General features: G+C 43.8%; 1 protein-coding gene across 1 annotated transcript in view; it reads left to right on the forward strand.

Moving 5' to 3' along the window:
- Positions 1-16,430: 16,430 nt before the first annotated feature.
- The window catches only part of LOC119387830 (sterol regulatory element-binding protein cleavage-activating protein-like), a 60,763-nt gene continuing 50,215 nt past the window's right edge, over positions 16,431-26,978 (forward strand). The window contains 2 exon segments of the mRNA XM_037655359.2: positions 16,431-16,697; positions 22,869-23,019. Coding sequence (XP_037511287.1) covers positions 22,871-23,019 — 149 coding nt within the window. The 5' untranslated portion in view covers positions 16,431-16,697; positions 22,869-22,870.

Consider the following 26,978-nt stretch of genomic DNA (forward strand, 5'->3'; position numbering starts at 1 on the left):
GCCCTCTGATTGCCTTGAGTTGTTGGTGGAGCTCGGAGCTCCTGGAGTGCCTCTTCCCAGTCGGACTCACTGGTGGAGAGGTCCCTGAGGTAACGCGGGACATTGCCATAGCATGTGCGAGAGTGAACAATAGAGTTCTCTGCAATCTGGGCATTGGGGAGTGATGTCTGTGTTGTAATGGCTCAGTCGTCCCCGTGATAGGTACGATCCTGTTTGTAGCATGCGAAAGGCTACCGCTAATAATAATAATAATATCTGGGGTTTTACGAGCCTAAAACAAGATAAGATTATGAGGCACGCCGCAGTGGCGGGCTCCGGAAATTTGGACCATATGGTGTTCTTTAACGTGCACCTAAATCTAAGTACACAGGCCTCCGCCATTTCGCCTCCATCGAAATACGACCGCCACGATCGGGATGGCGAACCCGCGACTTTCGGGTCAGATGTCGAGCACCGTATACCCACTGTACCACCGAGGCGAACAAGGTCGTGGGGTCGAATCCCGGTCGCGGTGGCCACATTTCAATGTAGAGAAAATGATAGAGGCCCGTGTGCTTAGATTTAGGTGCACGTTAAAGAACCCCAGGTCGTCGAAATTTCCGAAGCATTCCATTACGGCGTCTCTCATAACCATGTCGTGGTTTTGGGACGTAAAACCCTCAAAATTACTATAATTTATGTGCGCAGACATCGAGACAATACGAAAGCTTGAAGGGCGTGATCGTTGTTTTCGGCGACCCGGTATTGTTGTGCTCTCTGCATGAACAGGGCATACTTTCGCTTTAACTCAAAGATAACAAACTTCGCGACGCATCACTGATAAAGCCTACAATTGGCAATGAACGGAAGTCTTGCGCATGTGTTTCAACGAGCACTTCCGAGAAGACGACTTTGTATGCGGACTGGGAACGCAAATGTTCGGTGAGTATATATAGCAGACGACATGAGAGCAGAAGCAGTAGCCAGAAATTTTTTTCGGGGGAGGTGGGGTTCAACCATCCTTTTGTATGTTCGTGCGTGCGTTTGATGTGTGCGTGCATATATGCACATGCAAAATCGAAAAATTTCGGGGGGTGTTCCAACCCCCCCCCCCCCCGGCTAAGCCCCTGCATGTGACGATCACGCGTTCTCAGTGTGACCTACAAGGCCCTTGAACGGTTCGCTCGAGCCGTTGTAGCTCATTCTGGACGCGACCCATTAGCTTACATCTATACATTTCCACTGAAATGTAAAAGTTCCAATTAGACCACGGTAAGCTACATCAGGCGGCACGATAGCGCTTTTAAATACGCCGATTCACGTAGCGACAAGAAATTGTTAAATAGTAAAATTTTGCCGCAAACAAACGTGCGCTCGTCGTCACGCTGGCGAGAACATAAACAGAATTCCAGTGAGGAAAATAACAAAGGTAAACTCTCAGAGGCGCGCGCGCATGTATGGTTAATGTTTGTTTGCTTCAAATGTTGAATGAGCCCGTGCAAATGAAGCACGTGCAAGTGCTTGCCGCGAAGGAGGTAAAACACTCGTGTCGTGGAAGGATGTGTCCAAAACACGAAGTCAGGAACATAAATTCGTGAATGTCATTTTCCTTTCTTGTGTCAATCGCAGCCAGTTTGCAAATGCGAGCGCCGATCGAAAGTGCGCCGTATTTTTCGAATGAAGGGCTTAATCACGGACAGCATAGGATTCACTAAAGCGGAATGTTAATGCGTGGAACCTGTGTGCACGTGTGAGCGTGCCTGACTGTATCTATACCGTCATCCTCGTTTCAAACATGTATCAGCAATACGCAGTGTGACTGCGACACACTTGCTGTGGACTTGTACAGGCCGGCATTTAAACCATCTTCGCCATGGTGAAGATGGTTTAAATGCCGGCCTGTACAAGTCCACAGCAAGTGTGTCATCTCCGAGCAAGAGGCCTAAGGCGTGGCCTACCACCCGACCACCGCTCACTGTTAGACTTCATACATGAAACAAATTTTTATGAGTATTTATGGCACCGCGCAGTACTATGCCTAAGAGCAGGCTTTCGAAATTAAAAAAAAAAAGAACCTAAGTCTATTTTTGCAGCGCTCTTTTCTGCTTTTTGTATGGTCGATTGAACGAATGTAATATGGCGGTGCTGAATTAGGCGCAGTATTCTACAGGCAGCTTTCTTTTCTGGCTTTTTAATATCTGTATGTGGACATGCCAGAATAACCTCATCAATGCCAGATTTAATTAGGATACAGATCAAGAGCCTAACTCCACGGCCTAACATATGTGGCAAAGCTAAACTGTCCGGCATGTGTCATCTTACTTTGCAAACATTTCAGGGGAATGTTTGTCCCTTATATACATTTGGGTGCGCGATGCGCCACCAAAAGAAGTCTCAGGCGCACTACCACATTATGATTCTAAGAGATATATTTTTAGCTTGCAACAACAACCGCGGCCCCCTACCGGACGTTTACAAGGACATATGCGACTATAGTAGGGGAGTGGGCGACCTCCACCCAATCCACTACTAGTGTAGTGGAATCCAGTGTATACTGAGGTTCCCACTCGCATAGGTGGCAAAACGACTATGTAATTTTGTTAATACTGTTGTGTTGTGTTAAGTCTGAGTAAAAATCTTTTAGAATCATGAACTCACCCGGCTTTTGGAGCATGTTTGAATACCATAATATAGCAGAACACAGCTCTTTCTTGAAATGCACGATCCAAGCTGTTCGCACTTTGCAACCTCTCCTTCATAACGTGTGCAACCTTTTTAAAGCGAATAAAGTGAGCGAAAAAGTTTATTCAACAAGTCCTTTAACGCCCCCTGGTTTGGTCTGTCGGTAAGTGTGTGTGTGCGCGCGCGCGTGTTTGTGTGTTTGTGTGTGTGTGTGTGTGTGTGTGTGTGTGAGAGAGAGAGAGAGAGAGAGAGAGAGATGAAGACGCCCCTAGTCGAAGCGAGAATTTATTTATTTAGTTAGTCAGTCAGTCAGTCAGTCAGTCAGTCAGTCAGTTAGTTAGTTAGTTAGTTAGTTAGTTAGTTAGTTAGTTAGTTAGTTAGTTAGTTAGTTAGTTAGTTAGTTAGTTAGTTAGTTAGTTAGTTAGTTAGTTAGTTAGTTAGTTAGTTAGTTAGTTAGTTAGTTAGTTAGTTAGTTAGTTAGTTAGTTAGTTAGTTAGTTAGTTAGTTGAACGTACCATACAAGGCCATACACGCAGCTATAACTTTCTTTTATTACGATGCATACTCTTGCAAAGCAGGAATTGGAGCATGGGTGCGGTCGTTTGACAGTTAGGTTGTTTTGGTCAGAGTCCTTCAATGCTTTGAGAAGCTCTGGTTCGGTTGTCGCACGTTGCTTTCGCTGTTTCCCTTCCCGTAACAGCTCCAAGTCGGCCGCACCAAAACGCCTGTGTTCTTGAAAGGGCCCTTCAGTAGGTTTGGCCATTGCAAACAGACAATCGTGGAGCGTAGGTCACGTTGCCGCGGCTATCGTGCCTGTCATGCAGCAGGCGGCGGCCCGGCGCGTAAACAGCTGTAATTTCAAACAAAAACACGCGCGCTCTTACCCCGACGAGGGCCCCCGCTTTTAGCCCAAGAGTCAAGGTCACAAATTCATCGACGTAAAAACGCACTGCTCGCAGCGCAACGCGGTTTCTCGTCTATACGGTGCAGTGTTGTACACGTTCCTCTAAAACAGGAACGAAAGCTCGTTCCTCGTTCCTTCCCAATAGTGGAGCGAGTTCCCGTTACAAGTTCCTCTAATGAGAAAGGAACTCGTTCCAGTTACATTTTTAAAATTGGAACGTGTCGTTACATTAGCGTTACATTTGAATTTTTAATCAAAATATAGTGCCGAATAACCCTGAGGCAAAAAAAAAGGTAGCAATTTAAAGCTAACATTGAGCAACATATATTTTACGAATTTGACATCGCCGGTTGTAGGTTATATGTAGATGAAATGAATCTGAAGAAACGCTCCTAGACGAATTCTTTTAGAGACCACCGGTCATATTACAGACATGTCTAACGGCAACTTTCGTGCTCGTCTATTACAAGTGGAACACATGGGGCACTTTCCACGTCAGTCTTCAAATGCGCCGTCAGGTCAGAATACTGCGCTTCAGATATTCAAATAAAAATTCCCACAAGTGCACCAATATAAATAAGTTTCTTGCACAGGAAACCACATCGAAAAGAACAATACATAGGCGTTTGATGAGTACTGATTCAATATCCCAGTGTGAGTAGAAAATAATGTCCAGGATGCATATTCGCAACTTAGTAAAGTCCCTTGTTCGTACTCAGCAAGAGTTGCATCTCGATGTTGGTATCCGACTGAGGAGCCTGTTTTCTCGTCAGCACTTCGTTGGCATTGTTGAAGCGCCATTCCATCAAGTGCTTGAGGGTATTGCCGTGTTGTACGCAAATAGGGACAAGTCAACCGTGGTCATAGGGGCGAGGGCAGGCTCAGCGGGCGCAACAATTAAGAACGTAGCGCTAGGTGTACGCGCATCGTTTATTGCATGACAGACGTTACCGGTGCGGCGGCTGTCGAACTGAACTATAATAAAAGTTACAGACCGATAGCAACGGAGATAACTCGCATGTTGAAGGGATGCCTGCCCAAACGAAACCATCGAAGGCACCGGACAGGCGTCACAGCAGCACCCGCGTCCACTGCGTTTCGGTCCTCTTTCCCCGCTATCCACACAACCGGGTGCCAAAAGGCAGATTTGTCGATAGCTGACGGCGGCATGCACTAGATACTAAAGGGATGATCGAGCTAGCCGCTAAAGATTATGCGACGAGAGAAACATTCCCAGGAACTGAGCCGAAGCTTTGCAGTCGGTAGCGCGCGAATATAAAACCAATAAAACGGCGCAGAGAGAGAAACAACTTTATTGACGGCAAAGCGAGGTCATTGAATTTAGCTTGCCGGTGGTTCGAATGGTGGTGGCAAGTAGCTCGCCACGCGACCTTTTCGGCCCAGTTAATAACTTCTGTAAGAGTACGCTGCACGCGGCAAGCCGCTCACTGCCAAGTAGTAGAACCGAAGTGTAACTTCACCACCGTGACGTTGGGGCGGAAGACCATTCATGCGCAGTGGGAGGTCACCGCCCAGGATTTCGACGGTTAGCACGTCGGTGCGACACTCATTTTCTGCGGCCTCTGGCGTTGTGATTGGCTCCTCTGTCCCATGCGCGTCAAACACCAGATTCGCGACGATGATTCGCGCCGTTCGAAAACTCCGCGGAACTACGCGTAGGCGCCTCGACTATGGTAAGTCGGCTCCAACACTTAAAAAAATTAGTTGTTCCTCCCGCGCGTGGTGGGTCTTGACATCGCGCGCTTCCCTGCGCTCACAGCGGGCGCCTTAAATTGAAAACCAGGATGGAGCATAGTCAAGTGACAGGCGAACGGTAGATTCTTGCGCCTCCCGCGGTCGCCCATCCACCCTGTTCTGCATGATGTGCTGTGTGCGGGCGCCTGTTCAATGCCAAGGAATGTTTACAGAAGGAACGCCGTTCCCTATGCCGTTCCTACGTAAATGTAACGAGTTACCGTTACAGTTCCACCGATCCTCAATGGAACGCTGGCGTTCCTCTGTTCCTCCAAAAAGGAACTAGTTCCTGGAACGTCGTTCCTTGGAACGCCGTTCCGTACAACACTGATACGGTGCGAGAAGGAGGCCGGGAAAGGCGCTTGCGGGCGCTGGCCGAGGTGAAAAGAGAGACTGTCTGCGCCGCGGTCAGTGAATTTCACCTCTTGGCAGTATTGCAATGCATCGTTACGTATCTTTATTATTTCCTGGGTTGCATACCTTGCAATCTCGCTCTTTCAGTCATCATCATCAGTCTCTCTTACGTCCACTGCAGGGCCCATGCCTCTGATTTCGTTTTATGCCTCCGAATTTCTTCATGTCGTCGCTCTACCTGATCATTTGGCCGTCCCCGCTCGCGCTTCGCAACTCGTGGTATCAATTCCACTGTTCAAATTGACCATCTATTATCTGTCCTTCTCATGACGTGGCTCTTTCAGTATGTTCGCTTATTCGGTATGTCATTTTGCTTTAAATGTTTCGTTCGTGTTAGTTTAACAAATATTTGTCACTACGCCCTGCCCCCTCCCCCCCCCCCCTTATTACTGTAAGTACGTGCCTTGAAAAATTGATTCATATCGCCCTAAATCGATGTGGAGACATATATTCCAATGAACAGCGCGGATTATATATTTATTTGGCTATGAGTGTCGCGAAAAAAAAAAAAAAAACCCTTAATGCGACAGCGTCAAAGAGCCCGTGTCGCAGAAACAAGAACATGTAGAACAGGGGTCTCAAACTCACTTCAGCTAGCGGGTCGCAGTCACGAAATTTAGTCCCGCAAGGGCAGGGACAGCGTAGACTTGAAAGAGGGTGCTTTTGAATATCTCATCCGTGGGCCATTTCTGAAGGGAACATTGACGTCAGGATTATACCGTATCGACAGCCATCTCCAGAATGACTAAAATCTGGACGCGGATCGAATTATAGAGTGTTTGTTACACGGTTATGTTACAAGACATTGTGACGACATCGGGTGCCTCTCGAAATAAATGCTTCAGACCAGTCACGGCTGCATGTCCGAACAAACCGTCGTTAATCGCAATAGGCGAGAAAACAATGAGAGTGCCATATAGCACTATCACGAAACTTCCGTCACAAGGTCATAAAAAAAAATATGGGAAGAAGACAGTCATCAGTGAGCCGGGCCGCTAACAAAGGTGCACGGATCGCATGCGGCCCGCGGGCCGCGTGCTTGAGACCCCTAATGTAGAAGTACAGAATCGTGTGGCTGGCGTCGCTTCACAGCATGTGATTTTCGCAAAGAGGAGGCAATTTAAAGCCCCCCCCCCCTATCACGAAGGAGCTCATTCGTAATTCATAATTATCATCAATGACTGTATGATGAACAAAGTGGGCGCGGGTTCGATTCCCGGCCACGGCGGCTACATTTCGATGGGCAAGAAATGCAAAGAACACTGGCGTGCTTAATTTAGGCGCACGTCAAAGGACCACAGGTGGTCGAAGTTAATTCGGAGTCCCCAACTACTGCCTGCCTCATAATCATATTGCTGTTCTGGCACGTAAAATTCCAGCAATTATTATTAAGGCGAAAACCTTAGATGCCTCGTCAAACGCGAAAATTGACCGTCGGCGTCCCTCGGCGTCGGCGTCAACACAAGTGACGCAAAAAAAATCATCATCGCGTGATAAAGTCTCCATTTGACTTCATCATGCCGTCACATATCATTAAAATTTGGGGCGTCATCATGACGTCACATAACGTGGCGTCACGTGATGACATTATAACATGACATAGTCGCTTGCTCAAAGGTGGGCCGATCACGGAGGCAGTGCAAAACCACGTTAGGTGCAGAAAGCTTTTGGAGGGAGGAGCTCGTGGAGATCAATACATCTACTGAGAAGAAAGAAGACGACGATGGCTTTCGCCTTTGAGTCGACATAGGCGAGTACGTAAGGGACCCTGTGAGCTTTTATTATTATTGCATGAAGAAAGCGTGCAGCTACATACCTGTCTAGGTACATGCACGTATTGCTTTACATGCGCGTTTGGGTACTTCGCTACCTCGCCAAATGATGAATTATGGTGAAGTGGGTTCAACGATTATTCACAAGCTCAACTCGGCCGATATCTTTCCGGATACCATTTATGCCAATTAGACGGCTTCTGATAGAACCCTTTCATAAATATACGCCACCTGACAGTCGGCTTTTCGTCAATTTATATTTTGCAAAAAAATTCTGGGATAGAATCCACCATCTAGGGCAAAAGGGTGCGAGTCCGTACGTGCGCCCGTGCGTGGTGTCAGCCGGCTGCTTCTCACCGTCTCCGAAATCCCTGAGAATGAATGCCACCGTGCCTTGCTTTGCAAAGGCATCGGCGTCGTAATGAGCGACCTGTCGACCGGATGGGCGAACGATTTGGTGCGGCTGTCGAACTTCGGCTGACGTCATATCCTGGGGGACGAGGAAAAATGCTCGTCGGAGCTACAAGCTGCCGACGTTAAGTTACGTCAGCGTACTCCCAGGTGAAAAAAATTCCACCAGCTGGATTATTGAACCTTTCCAGCTGGAAATACTTCCGGTTCAATAATTCAGCTCGAAGTCGATGAATATCTAGCTGGAATATTGCCGAATTCCAGCCGGAAACTGACAAAGTTCAAGTTGAATGTTCATCCACTTCGAGCAAAATTATTGAACCGTAAGTCTTTCAAGCTGGGATTATTTCAGGTTCGACAATCCAGCTGGAAATAGAACTTTAACAGAGGAGCCATTTAAGGCTACCGTCAGTCCGTGAGCTGCGAACAGAAATGATCATCGTCATGAACCACCACACGCTCTCTTCGTCCTCTTCTTCATCGCCGTCGTTTTCTTCAACTTCTGCTTCGCTCTCAGAACACATGCATCGATCTCTCCGGCTCGGGATGCAATAACTCTGAGGGGTGAGACAACGAGTACACAGAGAGATAGAAAGAAAGAAAGAAAGAAAGAAAGAAAGAAAGAAAGGAAGAAAGAAAGAAAGAAAGAAAGAAAGAAAGAAAGAAAGAAAGAAAGAAAGAAAGAAAGAAAGAAAGAAAGAAAGAAAGAAAGAGAAATAAAGATAGAGAGAGACATTCTAGAGGAAAAAATTTCTTAGCGAGGCGAGATTCGAACCCGCGATACCCATGATCCGAAGGCGACACTCTAGCAGAGCATAGCATAGCCTTGTATAGTATAGTATAAGCAGTGGGACGGGAAAGGGAAGTGAGGGTGAGGAGGACGGATGTGAGGGAAAGGACGAGGGATGAGAGTAAAGCACAGCATAGAAAGAAACCGGAAGAGGAAAATAGAGAGAAAGAAAGGCAGAAAGAGAAAGAATTAGAGAAAGGGAGAAAATCAAAGAAAAAGAGCGAAAGAAATAGCGAGAAAAAGAGATAGAAAGATAGTGGAAGCGAGAAGTACAAAGAGAGAGAGAGAGAGAAAGAAAGAAATGGAAGAAAGAGAAAGAACGATAGAAAGACCGAGAAAGAAATAGAAACAAGCAGAGACAAAAAAAACAGACACACAAACTGAGAGAATAGACAAACAAAAGAAATAGAGGAACAAAGAAAGAGAAAATTTGCAAAACTTAGCAAAAGACCAACAGCCACGACCACTCAGGTGCCCATCAGTTCCGCTGTCTCTTAAACATTGAGCCTCCAGTGGAAGCTACACTATTTCTTTATTTTTTTTTATCTCGGAATCCATCGCATGCCTACAAGGCCTAGCACTTCCAAGACCATAAGGGCATTGGCAATGCATTGTGCACAGGTGCTGTACGTGTGTTTATTTACATCGTTACCTTTCCGTTCTCGTCTCGGAAGCCTCCCTTGTTACAAAATGGAACACAGCAAGTTTCAACAATCCTTCACAACTTACTGGCATAATTCAAAACGCGCTACTGAAGCGTCGCGCTTAGGCAGTCGCAGGTAGAGTCACTGTATATGCTACCTTTAGGTAGCAGAGTTGCGCATAGGTCCGGCTAGCAACCACAGCTATGCGGTGAAGTCGCACTTCGTTTTTGCAGGCGACATGCCTACCGTGTCGCCGATTAATCTGTCTGGCGTGTCGAAGACCGGCGGTAAACATTGGCTGTCGATGGCTAGTGTTAATTCAGTTCGCTGCAGCGGTGGCGTCGAGAAATAAAAAAAAAATGGCCCAAGCAGCAGCTTCTCCGTAATGCATGGTTGCTAGCGGCGTTGGAAGACAGATGCGCAACTCTGCTACCTAAAGATAGCATATACAGTAACTCTAGTCGCAGGCAGTGTCGTCTGCTGTGGCGGCCTAAACATGGCGGCTTGTAGTAGTTCGCGCGCACGGCGCTTGGGGCGCCCATGCGCAGCGCCCGTGAAAAATGCTTACAGGCCGTAGAAGAATGCTTACAGGTCAGGCAAATACCGGAGAATTGGCGCAAATATAGAATGAACTTAATCTATAAAGGCAAGGGAGAAAAAGATAAGCTTGGGTCGTATAGAAAGCTAATTACATCGGTACTATTGGCCGCGAGATCGAGCGGAGTCACCGCCTGGCGGCTTCTGGCTGAACCGCGCCTAGTGTGGATTGCTCCATGCGTCGTCTGCTAGCCACGTTGTGTTTGCATGCGCGCGTACGTCATGCAGGTCCTCAAGAGGCGGTTTGTTCCGTTGCGTTAGTGATGATTTAACCACTCGTACGGATGCCTAACACGATGTAAAGAAGCATTTGGCCTTGACCGGCTGTATATGTACTGTAATAAGATCAGTGAGTGCACTTGTCGAGAGTGCTGTGTGTGGTCGTCGTATCCTCCGTTCACGAGAGTCATATCAGTGTAGGTTCCGCTATGTGGTCCAAGCGCACTGCAAAGTGCACTTGGCGTTGTCATAAAGATGGGAAGTGTTAAATCTCATGTGAATATAGCCTTTTAGCGGCTCGGTGATAAAAAAAGGCTCTCATGCACTTGTGCGTTGTGGTTAGGTGTGTAACTTCGGCACTGTCGTTTATAGGTTACGCGACGAGCTTTAGTTGTGCACGGTCCTGGTCCCACTACAGAGAAATATTTGTCAAGTCACGTCTGAATCTTGGGTACTTAAATTGTCCCCTAAAAAGAATAGAAAATGTAATGACACGGAAACCACAAAACTGAGTTGCCTTGCGCAATTTTTAACTTGTGGCGAAATTTATACAAAGACACCCGTGTAGGTATGCGTTAAAGAGCCGTGATGGTCAAAATTAATCCAAACGGCGTTCTTTAGATTCATGTCGTAGTAATTTCACGCGAAGCCACACCTTTTTTCCTTTACATTACCTTGAGCGCTTATGTTGCGTTGTTATAGGTTGACGGAAGGCAGCGGACATTATTCGCATGAAAAGCATACTTTGGTCCCCTGAAATGCCCGGGTCTTTGTTCCATTACTGTCGTGCAAGTAATCAATCGAATAAAGTTCCGTGCTGTACAGTTTACCTTTGTGTACTGTTACTGGAGTAAAAACAACCTGGTGCGTGTTAAACGTCTCCGTAGCGCTAAAGCGCTGTCAGCCACGTAGCTTTCCTCAGTAAACCTATCAACTGTCCTACATTTCATGGAGAACTGAATAAGAAATGCGGATGAATATTTGAGCACGCAGGGCACAAACTACTATTTGAACTCATCGTGAAGGAATACGGACTTTCTTTTTGTTGGGGATATCCAGATGAACAAGAAGTAAATACTTAATTCAGTCGCGCTACAACAGTGCGTATAGTAGGTGGAACACAAGCTAAACACGTGCAAATAAAACAACAAGAAAACATCATCCATTGTGAAAACGCCGACTGTTGCCGAAGGCGAGCAACCTGTTCGTTGGCAGAATGCCCTTTTCTCACAAGTGATAGTAACGTTCGGCGCGATTCGTGCATTAATTCGGGAATGAAGAGCGCACATATTACCAGAAAGTTGCAGTCAACGCATTTTGTTTGCCGGAAATCGGGTCAGATCGCTCACAACGAAGCGCTGTTGTCTGCGTTTGTGTACGCGCCGACAACCGCCTATCCACACTTGCGTGGCGACCGTGCTGCCACCTGTAGCCCGATCTCGCGGCGAATACAGGTTGGCGATGCAGGCAGTAAAATTAAAAATAGAAACATGGGCAGAACATAATGATATTTTGAGGGAAGTTCAGAATGGATTTCGAATCGGTAGGCGGTTAGATGATAACCAATCTGTTCTTACTCAGTGTATAGAAATATCTAAAATACAAAACGGGCCTTGTACGTGGCTTTTCTAGAAACCACAGGGGCATACGACAACGTTAATCGGGAAATTTGGCGTAATATATTGAAAGCGGGCATAGGCGACGACTGTATAGAGCTTTCGAGGTATACACACCGAGAAAATACAGTTTGCGTAGAATGGGAAGGAATAAGTAGCAAAGAGAACGTTGGTATTAGCAAGGGGCTTACACAGGGATGTCCTTTGTCCCCGCTGTTACTCATGCTGTACATCGCGAGGATGGAAAAAGCGCTAGAAGGTAGCAACATTGGTTTTAATCTGTCACGCAAACCGGCCGGCGTGATTATTCAGCAGAAGCTTCCAGGTTTATTTTATGCTGACGATATTGTGTTATTTGCGCGGACAGTCGAGATGATATGCATCGGCTGGCGGATATATGCGGAAGGGAAGGTGAAGCTCTAGGACTACGATTTAATGCAACAAAATGTGGATTGCTGGCATTCAATGATTCCAATGATCAGGCAGTGTCAATACAGGGCCAAGAAATACCGAGGGTAAACGAAAAGGAGTACGTCGGAGTATAGGTAAATGAGGGTGGTAGGTACATAGAGATACAGGAAAAAGCCTCGGCAGCAAAGGGAAAGAGCAATGCTGCAATAATGAAGCACGTTTATGGGAATACAAGAGGTACCAGGTGCTTCGTGGTCTGTGGAAAGGTGTAATGGTTCCGGGGCTTACATTTGGGAACTCAGTGGTGTGCATGAGGTCAGAGGTGCAATCAGGACTTGATGTGAATCAAAGGACTGTGGGACGCCTCGCGTTGGGCGCTCACTCCTAGGAAGACGATAAATGAGGGGGCGATACGGGATGGGCAAGTTTTCATGTGAGGGAAGCTCAGAGAAAAATGAGGTTCGAAGCGAGGCTAAGGAATATGAAAGAGAGTAGATGGGCAGAGAAATTGTTCCGTTCTTTGTATAGGAAGAGCGTTGACACACATCGGAGAAAAAGTAGTAGGAGATTCGCCAGCTATGTCACTCAACAATATGCGAGGGATGGAAGATTGACTTTGTTCATTAAAATGGAAGTGCCACCATTTCGTTGCATATACGGCTGGCAGTGTGACCGATATGGCAACGAAGAGCGTTAAGCGAAAAGTCAGAGATGCGGGGAGAGGATTTACTGGATGGCAGCGATAAAAAAAAAAAAACGGTTCTGAGTAAATAACGAAAGGGCAAAAACGAAATAAGGAAGGAGGCATTTTACGATAATTCAATGGGACGCGCTTTACTCTTTGAAGTGAAATCGGGTTGCCTTAGAACGCGTAATTCTAAAGCGAGATTCAGTAAAGGAACAGAACAATGTACATGCTGTGGGGAAGCTAAGGAAACGACGGAGCATGTTCTGATTGAATGTTGAGATATTCACCCAGGTGTATGTTTGGGCACGAGCCTACATGAAGCCTTGGATTTTAGGGACAACAATGGAAAGCTGAACACGGAAAGCTAAACAATGGAAAGCTAAACACAGAAATAGGTAAGAGGCGGTTAGAATATTGGTGGCAGAAAACTAGAGATACGACCAAAATAAATAAATAGTGGGAAAAATACGTACATTCTGCCGTAAGGAACAGAGAACTGGGTTGTGAATTCAAAGTAGACAGGGCATTAGGCCAACGTAAGAAGAAAAAAAGTTTTTTTTCCTTTTTTTCTTTCTTTTTTTTTTGTCAAGCCTGCAGTGGCGCACATGTCATTGCCGCTCATAGCATCCATCCATCCATTCACCCATCCATCCATCCATCCATCCATCCATCCGTGGAGTGAAACGTCAATAGTATTTATTTATTTATTTATTTATTTACTTATTTATTTATTTATTTATTTATTTATTTATTTATTTTGTAGTCTATGAACAATCCTTGATGGACGTGTACATACGCGCCTAGGGCGTGACGAAGATTCAGGTTTTTTCCTTCCATAGCACTACATGACTTCATAAACCTTTGTAACAAACATTAATGTTAATTCGATTGCCGCTCTCTCTTTTCTGTACTTCTATTAAAGATTTATAACGCAGCTGTACAAAGCTCGCGAGGAATAACCTCCCAATATGGTGAACTCCTAATATTGGGTGAACGCAATATGGTATCACTCAACAATATGCGAGGGATGGAAGATTGACCTTGTTCATTAAAATGGAAGTGCCACCATTTCGTTGCATGTTATTATTATTATTATTATTATTATTATTATTATTATTATTATTATTATTATTATTATTATTATTATTATTATTATTATCATCGCCCGATTTCTCTACTATGTGCCACATCAAAGATCTTCGAGCTGGCTCTTCACAACATATTGTCTTTTAGTGTAAAAAACACTGATTCCTAATCAACGTGGTTTTCTCGCTGGCCGCTCAACTACCACAAATCTTGCTAGTTTCATGACGCAGACCTCCACATTTATTTCTCAGAGAGGACAGGCTGACGTAATTTACTGTGACCTGAGCAAGGCTTTTGATGTAGTCAGCCACACACTGATTATGGTTAAACTTGCGCACTTTGATGTTGACTTGTCAGTTGTGAATCTCCTGCAGAGCTATCTGCTCAATAGATATTGTTATGTAGCCGTAAATGGCCAAACGTCTTCTTTGTATAAAGTGACTAGTGGGGTCCCTCAAGGGTCGGTATTAGGCCCACTCCTATTTTTAATTTACGTTAATGATGTTTCTTTTGCCATTCGTAATTCTTCTTTCCTCTTGTATGCCGATGACATCAAGATTTTAAAGGAAATTCATTCAGTTAACGACTGTCGCTTGCTGCAGTCAGACTCGCGCTCTTTTTCCGAATGGTGCAGCGGTAATAACCTTTCTCTGAATACCTCGAAGACAAAATTCATGTCTATCACTCGCAAAACATCTAGCGTGTCATTTCAATACTCTGTCAATTCTGTGCCGTTATGCAAGGTTATGCAGTGATCTTGGTGTTGTTGTTGACAGCGCGTTAAACTTTTCTTCTCACGTTAAGCGTGCTGCTATGCGGGGCCTTCGTTCTCTCGGATGTGTTTGTAGAATATCTCGAGAATTCAGGTCTCCCATGACCCTACACAAATTGTACACGGCAATATGTCTTCCGCAACTTGAGTATGCGTCCGTGATATGGAATGGCATTGCTCAATCCAGCGGTAACACCATTGAACGAGTCCAGAAAAAATTCCTCAGCATATATAACCATCGCTTTGCTAAAAATGACTCTGGATCTCGTTCAAATACTGCTGAATTATTATCACTACCATCACTTCACTGCCGACGAAATCGCTCTGATCTCTTATTTCTTTACAAGCTAGTCCACGGTGTCATATCCTGCCCTTTTTCGAATTCCGCGTAAGTTAACCAGAGAGAACAGACCGTTTCATGTACCTGCCTGCTTCTTCCAACACTCTACCGTTCACAGAATACAAAGTCTCTATAATGTTAATTTTCTTGATCTTGACGTTTTTCATAGCCCACAATCATTGTTTTTATCCGAGCTTTGCACTGTTTTGACATAGTGTGGCACAATGTACAAAGTCTTCCCTTCTCAGTCTTTCCACATATATGCAATCTAATTGTATATATGCAATCTAATTTTTTATTCCCCGTCAATATTTCTCGTGTTGTCTTATTTTACTCCTCCCCTTTTGTGTTCATTTCTCTTTGTGTACGTGTTTTTTGCTCTTTTTATTTCTGAAAACAGTCTGTATTGTATTGTTTATTTTTATTGTTTTCTTTTTGCTTGCGCCAGCACAAAGACCTTACGGTTGTTCCTGGGCACGCTAAATAAATGATTGTTTGATTGATTGTTTGTTTGATTGATTATTATTATTATTTATTAAACTCACTGATTGGGCCAGTTGGCATGCAGTTATCATTAAAGGAAGGCAGTGCGCGAAAAGCAAACACAGTGTGTGAACAACAGAAACACAGCTAGTGTTTTTGTCGTCCACACTCTTTCGTGTTGTATTTTTGTGCGCTACTTCGCTTTTCAAGCGTAACATTGTCAATGTCACCGCGCTGAATAATCGCTGTCCGATCGCACACACCTCTACTGCCTTGATAGGAGCAAACAGTGAGTAAGATGTTCGTGGGGCTGGTAAATTAGCCCAGCGTAGAATGGCCGATTCAAATAATTATGCGATTTCGCACAATGTCAACTGTAATCATTCACATGTTTTATTCGTGTCTCAGAAAATGTGTCTTTCATTCTGGTTGAAATCAATTAGCGTATAACCACGTGTATTGCAGAGAGAGAGAGAGAGAGAGAGAGAGTAAGATAACTTTATTTATTACAGCACTGCGAACTCGGGCGGGTCCTTTCGTGCGGGGCGGCTACTGCAAGCATGGAGGACTGCAAGCGTATCCTCAAAAGACAATTTGAATTTACCGCCAATATTTTTTAAAATAAATGCTGTCAGAAAACGTGCGTTTATAAATTTATTTTTATATAGTATTTATGCGATAATAATTTTACATTGATAATTAAAAAAGAATTTACAACATTATTTATTGTTTTGTTATCGTAAGCGACAGCAGCGCTACATAAAGTGCAGCGGAAAACCTGCACAATAACTTTCTCAGAAGTTGCGCAAGGGGAACTACCGTATGATTATTTGTCGCGTTCATCTCGTTCTCTCCTCGCCAGGAGGCGATTGTGCGAAAAGCGTGTGCGTTTCTGCGGCCGTCATGTTGTTGGTGCGTTGCTTTCGGCTAATGTCGCTGGTGAATCGTTTTGACTCGTTAAGTCACACATACGTGAGCAGACATTGAAAAATAAGCGTAGACTCGCAGTGTCGATTTTGATGTGTGTCTCTAAACGGCGACGTCGTCTACAGACTTCGAGTGTTGTGCCTTGCGGCGTACTCTTGGCGAGGTGAAGCCACGAGCGTCGAGGGAAAACCACGCATCGTGAGCGAGGTAGTGTATGTGTGTGTGAAAGATATTCGCCGTGATGGTGGATTCAACCTTTTTTTTCACCGCTGACGGCGTTTATATGTTAACGGAGCTTAGACTTCACCGTGATATCACGCTGTGCTTCGTTATCCGTAGATCGCTTTACGTTTACAACTCTCAACCCTCGGTTATCGCATCCGCGGCAACTATTACATCAATCAGCGTAAACAACAGCACCCTGCGTTTGTTCACTGTGCATATCTTGATGCCGATGTCATTTCGATATCAGTTGACTGCGCTAAACAGCCCGCACACACGCACACACACTCAGCGTGACTTGTGATGCAGGTGTATGACCTGGCGTTAGCGTGCTCTCAGGCACCAATTTACGAGGATGCGTATCATCGAAAAGGCGCCGGTTCGAACATCATGAATTTGTGCACTAGTGCGTGCAGCATAAGCAGCTTGTAGGGTAGCAAGTGTGACTGTCACGCTTCTTTAAACACCCCTCTGCGTTAGTTATATCGAGCGTGCACATCACTCCAAACGGCTGCATTGCTTCTACTGACAGAATACAAAGCTGCGCCCACGGCTCGCAGGTTTAACGTTAAGTTTTAATGTCGAATTGTTTGACGCTCATCGCGCTACCGGTGTACCATACGCGGAAGTTTCACTTATGATAGTGGTATAACGTTAATTTTAGATGTTGAATTTGTTTATTTGCTTGACGGGCTTCCTCATGTGATCAGTAATACGAAGTACCGGTGCACCATGCGCGGAGGTTTCACTTTACGACTGACAGTGGAAATAATATCAGTTTTATTAAGTTACTGGTAGGCATGGTAAACCCTCGCAGTGAATGCACGGTTGCCTGGACGACAAGCACATCGCACGCGCCTTCTCTTTCGGCAATGTCTACCTCGGTTTCTTTTCTCTCTCTCTCTCTCTCTCTCTCTTTTTTTTTTTTTGCTCCTCCGTGTAGACGGACGCGAGCCGGCAAGGATATGTGCCGGTAACGCCGAGCCGTTGGAGCAAACCCCTTTGTTCCCGTGTGAGCAAAACCGACAACGTTCTCAAATCTCACTACGCGATGCGAGACCCATGTGTCGGGGCTGGCAGGACGCCTCTGCCGTCGGTCTAGCAGTATTCGGGCCGTCTGTGCCTTCGAGGTTTCGTTCGTAGGCAGCATGGGCAGGGGTTTATTACTGCACCTGAAGCCCAAGTTACAACCGCAAGTTGGAGGCGGACTGTTTACTATAGGTATGAACGGAGTGTAGCACTCAATGCTGTATACCTTTAACTTATCAAGTAATTGCTAGTCAGCATTGCCTTGGGCGTGACATTGGGACGTGCTTACAGGAGGCTTGAAATCTTTGATGCATGTATTGAAGTTCACTTTAGCTCGTCGGTACCATTTAAATGTATAGAGATCACGACGCATTGCTGTGCAGAGTGGTAAACAATATGAATCGACCGGTAAGTCTACAACACTGCAGTATAACTAATAAACCATTGCAAAAAAAAAGAAGGTTTAATAGCTATAGTGTAGAGTTGTACACTTACCAGTCAAAACAACATTGATAATTGCATGGCTGAAGCCCTTAGAGACTGCGGTAGCAAATCAAGAAAATTGAGCCATCTCGGGTTGCAGAAACTGCCAAAGTTGCACAATAGCTTTAGTTTCTCTCTCTTCACGAGTGACATGCTTTCTGCGGAATCTTGTTTTCTGATACACTCATTGTGTGCTTCGGTTCAGTGACACCTTGATATCTGGGGCAATCACATGTCAGCAGTATCTACAGCTGCCATTCATTGCGTGGTAGGCTGACCGCGGAACGGTGAGCTGTATTCCTTTAAAAAACCGAATGTGCTCAAGAGCTCTGTCACGTTTGTTTCTTTCACTCCATTGACTTCCGTAACTCACTTGGCATCATCGTGTGATTTCAGAAGTGATCCCTTTTGCCATATTGCTTTTAGAGGTTTCTGCCTTTTGAGCTACTTGTTGATTGGGCTAGTCAGGTAAACATATACATTAGTTGTTGGTAGGTGCCTGTGATCGTGGCATTACTACCACTTAGCAAAATTGTCGACTCCACACTTAAGAGAGGACTTATCATTCATTGTTGTAGTGAACCATCGTGATTTCGGCTGTGTATTGTGGCATAGAAGGGAAAAATTACCCGACTAGCAAAAACGGACCCGCTTACCTGCCGTTCTCATTCATTAGTCCCTAATGTACTTTTCAGAGACCTACATACAGACAAAATAGGTTTCCTTTTTATTTTGCACTGCTTGGATTGTTGTAATGCGTATTACTCATAGTATTGTAATGCGTATAGTGTTGTAATGCGTATTACTCATAGTACCAATGATACTTGCAGAGCACATTCCTCTTGGTTTTAGTTAAAGTTGGGGGAAGAACAGACTTTCAACTGTGGATGGCGCTTTAGAATATGACAGACTTCCGTTCATGGATGAAGTTCCGCAACCACATTTTTTTTCCTGAGGCACCATACTGCCCTTAACTTTGGTCATTTAATCAACGAACTAAATCATAGCTAAACTTATCTGTGGCCTTCACAAAATTGTGTATTAGCTTCTCCGCAGCCTACCCTCGTGGCAGGTTCTCATTTCCCTAATTTTTCTCTCGTCAGCATAACAGTAGGGCAGTATACATCTCACCGGGTAGAGACTTACACTAACATATGCATAAGTGTTTTTATGCGAAAATTCATATGTCAGTTTAGGTTTTCTCAACCTCACAGAAATGTCCATCCAAACTTGTACATTTGTATAGTGCGTCTGTATGAAATGGCTCCTCTGTATGAAATGGCACTCTTCTGTGTAGCGAATTTTTGTGAAATTGCGGAAAATTGTTGCCATGTAGCTTTTGAAGGCATCTGTACTATCAGCTCAATTTACGCTTGATAATCTTTTATTCTATTTTCTGCATCAACATCAATTATACCTGCAGCATTTTTTACTTTTCTTTTGCAGCTGCTCTGTGCAACATCGAAATAAATGAACTGCTCACGTGGAGCATGTACAGCATTTGTCAGAATCGAGTTCGGTCTTTATCTCGAGAGGTCTATTTCATTTCTGATTTGTTGAATTTCCGTCACTCCAGTAATGTGTACTTACACCACCTGCATGCATGCACTTCTTGTACATACAGGCTTGCATCCTACATCTTTTGTATACTCTGTAAGGTTCAAGAATAATAAGCACTGATGTTGTCAAGTGGTCTGCCTGATTTTTCACTGTAGAAGTAACTACTGTGCATGGCATTAATCCCGTAGATGTCGAAATTATCTCTAGGTTTGAGATTTAGCCCAGGATACTGGTATTTATAGATTTGGCACTTAGAGATACTGGTATTTCTATTGAGAACAACTGCTCCTTGTTGACATCAGCAAAGTCCCCTCCCCCACGTCCCCTCCCCTCTTTATTTTTTGATAGGCTGCAATAACTTTGTCACAGTCATCCATTTAGTGCCTTCTTTTGTGTGCTTTTCCTTTTGAGTAGTTTAGAAGCTCTGTTTGTAGCGCGTGCTTTAGAGGAAACTGCTTATGATAAAACTTGCTACACGAGCTTATTCGACTTGGGAAAATATGCGTGTGGGTGGCTGTCTTGAAATGGGTTCATATGTCTTATTCATAACATAGATCTGAACATAGAAAAAAAGTTTAGCTGTACTTAATCGTTTCATGAACTCTTGGTCCCCCCCTTTTTTTCTTCACTTTTAAATTACGTAGTACTTTGCACAACTAAATGAGTCCAACACAATTAGGCCAGGGAAAGGCAGTCACTGCTTCCATTTGAAATGCACTGAAAGCTTACTTTCAAACTGTTGTGTGTGAGTATAGGCCTGTCAATGCCGTTGTTTGTTACTAGCGTTATCATGCTGCCAGGGGTTTTCCGGTGATTGTACTGCGTTATGCAAAAACGGGAAACTGACTGTTTTGCTTGCCTGCATCACGCTAGCTGATGTAGTAAGTTAAAAAGAATGCTTGAGTGGTCACAATAACGAGTAGTACTTCATGTTCTGTTTTGTTCAGTCTGCTGTAGTACAGCAGCAGTTTCATTCCCTCTCTGCTAGATAGGACACTTTGATGAGCTTACTTATGGAACATGCCGAGTTGTGCATGCAATGGCATTTGTGGGTCCATGGAAGCATGCTCGATGGTAGCATTTAATATTTCTTGAAACTTGTGGGTTGCTCCAGTTTTCTTTGGATTTTTATGTGCTCCACTCTGCTTACAAAAAACTTGGAGGATGCTTGAACTTCACCTTCAAGAGTAGAATGCGATAGCGTGATCGGACCCCGTGCACGTCGTTTTCTCAACTGCTAGCCTCAACCGTGCCGCAAGGAAACAAACGTCTGTGCATGTAACATTGGCCGTGTCAAACTATCCTAGAATGCCTACTGCAAGTACAGTTGCACAGTGCCCACTACACCATAATTCTTCCTATTGTAAATCAGCGAAGGGTAACAGGCGAACCTACGGAGCTGCTCACTTTGTTGATGCTTTTGCTGATGGTGATGATTAAATATGTTTCAGTGCTTTATAATGAGTGGGCATTTAAAACACCCACTCGTTTCGCAATTCTCATGTTTTGATGCCTGGCGTGATTCTACACTTCTGCTATGGAATATTACATGTGTTAATGAACAAGACATTCACGTAGTGATTTTTTCGAAGCTGTTTCAAGCAATAGCGTAGCTCTGCGGTAGAACACCTGCTTGCCATGCAGAAGGCCTGGGTTCGGTTGTCATTCGATCCAAAGATTTTTATTATTTATTTAATTGGCATCTTTCTCGATTTTTCGCTCGCGAACAATGCTGGGCCAAGTGCAGTTCGTTACATTGTAGAGGGCATCCCAAAGCGACCGATTTAATGGTTGTGGCGACGTACATCTGCATGGTGATTTTTTCCGGCGTTTAAAGAAAGCCCACGAAATGTGAAATAAAACCACGTGGCTGCGCTCGTGTGCTACTGTACTGCAGCGCTGTCAAATGTGGTTCGAGCGAAACAACGAGCACGCAGACTTTGGTGAAATGAGTGGTCGCAGCTCTAGGCATCGGCTTTACTGCGCATCAGCATTTTTGACAGCCGCACACGCTTCACATTAATGTCCTTTACAAAAGAGCTAGCTTTAGGGGAGGAATCATGTTTATCCCAATTTTTATAAAACTTGTTTGGCGGGCAAGAATCGGAACTTACCAGGGTTTACTCAAAAATGAAAGACCCTAGTTTTAGGCCACACTGAGGAAGAACGGCATTCTTATCAGATCATAGCTTGAATGAAGCATTTCATTAGCAGCACTTTTTTACAAATCATTAGTTACTGTCTTAGCAGTGTTTTTGTACAAGTATTTTTGTTTCTGAGTGCACTAAGAATGCTTTGCATTGTTATCCTCAAAAGCATGAATGCCTGCATAGATATCTTCCAGGCTTCTCCCCTTTCTCTAACGGCAGGAATAAGGCGCAAACGAGACGAACACAAGAAGTGACAGTAGGCGTTCGTCCATGTCACTTCTTGTGTTCGTCTCGTTTGCGCCTTATTGCTGCCGTTAAACATGCACCAACTAGCCCAACAAAAAGTTCTACTTGAATTCCCCTTTCTCTGTCTGTTTTGATAGCTTTTTTTTTTCGTCTTGCTTTAGTATACACATTTTTATTCGGAAATATGAGAAAAGGAAAGTGCGCTGCTCAAGCTGGCAGATTCTAACTTGGGCACTGTCAGCTGCCGTCAAGTGGTCGCGCCCACTTTCTCGAGTCCCATCGCTGGATGACCCTGAAAGCTGCCCAGTATCAGCAACAGTCTGTCGCCCAGCTTTCCATTCCTGTTCCTCTAGTCTTCGCCATCCTAAGGAAAGTAGCGCAAAGCTTTGGATTACAGCAGAGCATAAGTAACAATGTGATAAGACGGGCTCGCTGTGGAGAGAAAGATTAGATTTACTACAATGGGTGACCGGACAGCCAAGCTGTGAGGGGGGGAGGAGAGACAGGGGGGAAAGCTCGATGCTGTCGCGTCTAAGTTTAGAAGACTTAGTGGGAGCCGCGGCAGGCGGACTGCGTACAGGCAGTGCGCGTGGTGGTACAGGCAGCATGGCTCCACTGTCGTGTTTCTATGCCGTGAGAGACGGCAGGATTGGACTCGTGACATGCCAGCGACGCATCTCCCTTCCAGCCATGCAGGGTGTCCAGGTGACATCGTCGCCAGCCAAGTCTTACACCATCAAGGACAGGATTGCCCAAATCTACTACAAGCATGGCCTCTACTGCTCCAGCCACCCACTCACGCTCATCATATTTGCAATCTTCACCTTCATGGTGGCCTGGTGAGGCGTTTTTGTAGCATTTCTATTGTGAATTGCATGTTCTTATGAGGCAAAAAAAAAAAACATTTCATAGTTAAACGCAAATCATTGCATTAGAATTTCGGCTGTTGTCCATAGGTTATGGCCATCTACTGCTGCTACATTTCGTGTCGTAGAATTTTCTATTGCTCAAGTGAGACAGCGTTCAAAGTGCATTCATAAATATATGTTAGAGGGATTGAAAGTACAAGATATGATGATAGGTGTACCTCAGTCAACTATTTATTTGTGACACCTTTCAGAAAAAAACCATTTGTGGACTTGCACTGTGTTTTGGGCCTCCTCCCCTGTATCTGCTTTCCTTTTCCTTTTTGAAGTAATAATATGTATGCTGAGAACTTGCAGAAAAATCAGCGGAATTGGAAAGTTCTTTATTTGTAATGACATCTAAATGTATCAGTATTGTCTCACAATCACAGTTCTGAGAATTGTCTTGACACTGAAGAAAATTCTCAGATAGACAGTTCTTCAATGCCTCCTTAAACTGCATTAACTGAACTTATTTGCCTGACAAGTGTCTGCGGTATAATGTCAGGATGCACAGATGCTACTCCACAGAGGTCATTGATGGTGGTTGCATTGATGATGATGTTATTGTTGACGCCCATGTGGTTATTACCACATGTAATTGACTGTGGCCCTTAAAGGAAAGCTTATTAGAATGTTTAAGTTAGTAGCTGCATACGATAATTCAGATTCCTGTTGAAATGTGACATTTTTAAAATTATGAAACATTTGTGTGATAGGAAATTAAATATGACCGAAGGGAAAAGTATGATTGTTTACGGGAATAAATCACGTATAAGTTATTTCTAGGTTTCTTTTCACAAAATACATTTCAGCAAATTTGCACTCTTGATCTTAGTAAACAGTCTGAATGAGTGGTGTCATTTTACTTAAACAGGATTTTTTTGCTTTTTCTGCAGTGCCTGTTCTTGCACTAAGGAGATGAACCACTTGCATCAGACATGTTGATGTTTTCGTAATGCTTTATGCATAACCACACTACCAAGCTTTCCAATGCAGTGCCTAAATTTGTAATGCTCGTGTGCGATGTGCTACAAATGAGGCATCCATTTGCAATGAAACTAGAAACTGGCACGGTAGCTGAGTGGCTGTGGTGTTTTACCTCTGAGCTTAAAGTTTAGGAATCATTTCCAGATGTGTCAGCCACATTTTAAAGGAGGCAAAATAAAAAAAATGCCCGTACACTTAGACTTAGGTGCACATTAAAAAACCTAGGTGGGCATATTTAATATAAAAACAGCTACAACAACATGCCTGGTATGCAGATTGTGGTTTTAGAAAGTAAAGCTCAGTACATTTGCAGTATGCAAAACATATTAGCCCTTGGCTGAATGGCTTTTAGGTGACGTCTTTAGACCTGGTACAGGACATGCAACATGGCAAATAATCACAGAAGATATCTCGACAGAGCAGTAGTGGCATCCCTAAAAGGAGGTCTGAGAAAGCATGAATGATCACTATCAAAGCATATATTTGATGTAAAATTTTTGTGGGCTGCAGAGATGTGTCAACACCCACAAAACAGAAACAGAAAGAGACTGGTGTCATTCACTGTGCTTCTGTTTCATATTCAAACAATCTGTATTTTGCTGCCTTTTAATTGTGCATTTTAGCAACTGCTTTGCATTCCACACAAAAAAAAGAAGATTTGTTGAATGAAATGACTCATGAAGAAGCAGTCTATAATATTGCAATGAGCATACATATTAAAAAGAAACATGAAAAATAACTGAGTATAGCCCAAGGGAAAAAAGAAAATTATCATGACTAAATTGTACATTTTTACAAGCAGGACAGAAAATGTCAATATTAATTAATGCTAAAAGTACTGGCCACCCCATACAATTTGGAATGTGCTCTGTTAAACTTAATGCACTGACAAGAGGGCTCATCTGGGAACGATAAATCTGGGAATGCATAGTAGCTATCTGTATGGAAATTTACCGGAGGACAGAAAAAAAGCCTTGCTCTGATATCTGTTATGAAGTTACTGATAGGCTATACAGTTGGATGCATCCGTTGGCTTGGTTTGCCTCATACACGGTGCAAATAAGGTTCAGTAACGCTGCTCGTTTTGCATTGCGCACACTGGTCGATTAATACAGGTGCTGTTATTGCCACAGCTGCAGTCATTCTCTGGCATGAATGGCGGTTTCTTTTCATTGCTGCACTTATTTTCACAACAAAAGGGAATAATATCAGCAAAAAGTTTGTCAAAGGGTGAAAGAAAAGGCGAGAGCTTAATTATACAGAATTTAACATAATTCACTGTAAGGGGAGGCACTAAAATAGTGATCAAGCACTTGTAGCTCCAATTTAATGCAAAGGCCTGCAATTCACTTGTGCACAAAAAGGCCCATTGCATTACATTAGTCACTTACTTTTGTGTTTATTATGACGTGGAAGAGAAGTCTGGTTTCGCTTTTTTTAACCTGACTGTGCAGGATCTTACATCTGTAGAGCGAGATGTGTTAGCATTCAAACACCTATTAAACTTGCTACAAGTACCCCGTCATCCTTTATGAAAGGGAATACTTTCTACAAGTACATGTAGGTTAGCCTTTGAGTAACAGATACCTGCGCTTAGCACCATGTTTTTTTTTATTTATTGAACTGAGACAAATTTTCTGCTGGGCTGGTTTTAATGACACCAAGGCGCTCCCCTTAGCAGTAAGACTGCCCTGCACATGCAATTGTTTATTCAGTAGAACTTAATACCTAGATAAAGCCTAGACTAGATTACGCTTACCTTGGTCCAATGAATTGCAGTAGGCTTTCTGTGTGACACGGGATTCACAGAGAGATAATTAGTAGGTTGAGGGCTGTTAGAATAGTTAATACTTGCGACATGCTGTTTAAACACAAAGGAAGACGCACAAAAAAACACGCGTAGTACACAAGACGAGCGCGGCTTTTTATGCGTCTTTCTTTGTGTTCGAACAGTGCGTTGCTACTCTGGTCCTTCTGGCTGTTAGAAGTCTGTTGGAAAACAAAAATAAATTATGTGTGGGAGAAAAAAAATCTAAATGATGCCTATCTAGGCAACAGCTATTGCTTCACATGAAAAATTCGGACGCTTCTCTTAAGCTCTCGATATGCCAATGGAATTTTAAGTGTTATCTCATGCGCATCTTAAATGACATTTGCTATATAATACATTTTTAAAAGAACTTTTGTGTTAGTCTTTTCTAAATATGTAATAAGAAAGTGCCTACCATCATTGGAAACCTGGAACTCTCAGGAATGTTCTTAGTTCTTGAAAATCCAGGAAAGGGATAGGCAGATTTCCATCCTGACAGCCTTCAAAAGGAAAATTGGTGCATAGTGTTTACAGCAATGCTAGTGGTAAGCTAGAATGAAAAAAAAAAGTTGTCAACTTAACCCGGGCATCCCGCACGTAAATGTGTATTTTGCTGGTTTTGCGAGTGTGAGCCTGACTGGGTTGATGGAATGCTACAAAACCCTTGACTTGGTCAAGCCCTACATATTTCATGTCACTTGGCTTACAGTGTGCCTGTAGTACTTGGTAAAAATTATGGGTTGACTCAGCAGCTTGGCAAGCTATAAGCCCCAAGTTTTTGTTTCTGTGTTTCAATCTCAAGAGTCATATGTGCCACGGAATTTTTATTGAATTTAGCAATCACGTTGAAAAAATTGGGAAACTTAAAAGTGCCGATGAACTCGATGCCTCGGATAAATGTGTGCATTCACAGTAATCCAATGTAAACAGAAGCTTGACTTCTGATTCTTTTCAGATTATGGTGCCCTCAAAATTCTTGAATACTGTACATATACCTAGGGCTTCCCTACTTTTTTTAGGGTAGAAGAGACTGGAATCTGTTAACATCCATAAATTGTTGGTCCTTTGTCAGGAAATAAGATTTTTTAAATAG

Source organism: Rhipicephalus sanguineus, chromosome 3, assembly GCF_013339695.2.
Source record: "Rhipicephalus sanguineus isolate Rsan-2018 chromosome 3, BIME_Rsan_1.4, whole genome shotgun sequence".
Taxonomy (NCBI): domain Eukaryota; kingdom Metazoa; phylum Arthropoda; class Arachnida; order Ixodida; family Ixodidae; genus Rhipicephalus; species Rhipicephalus sanguineus.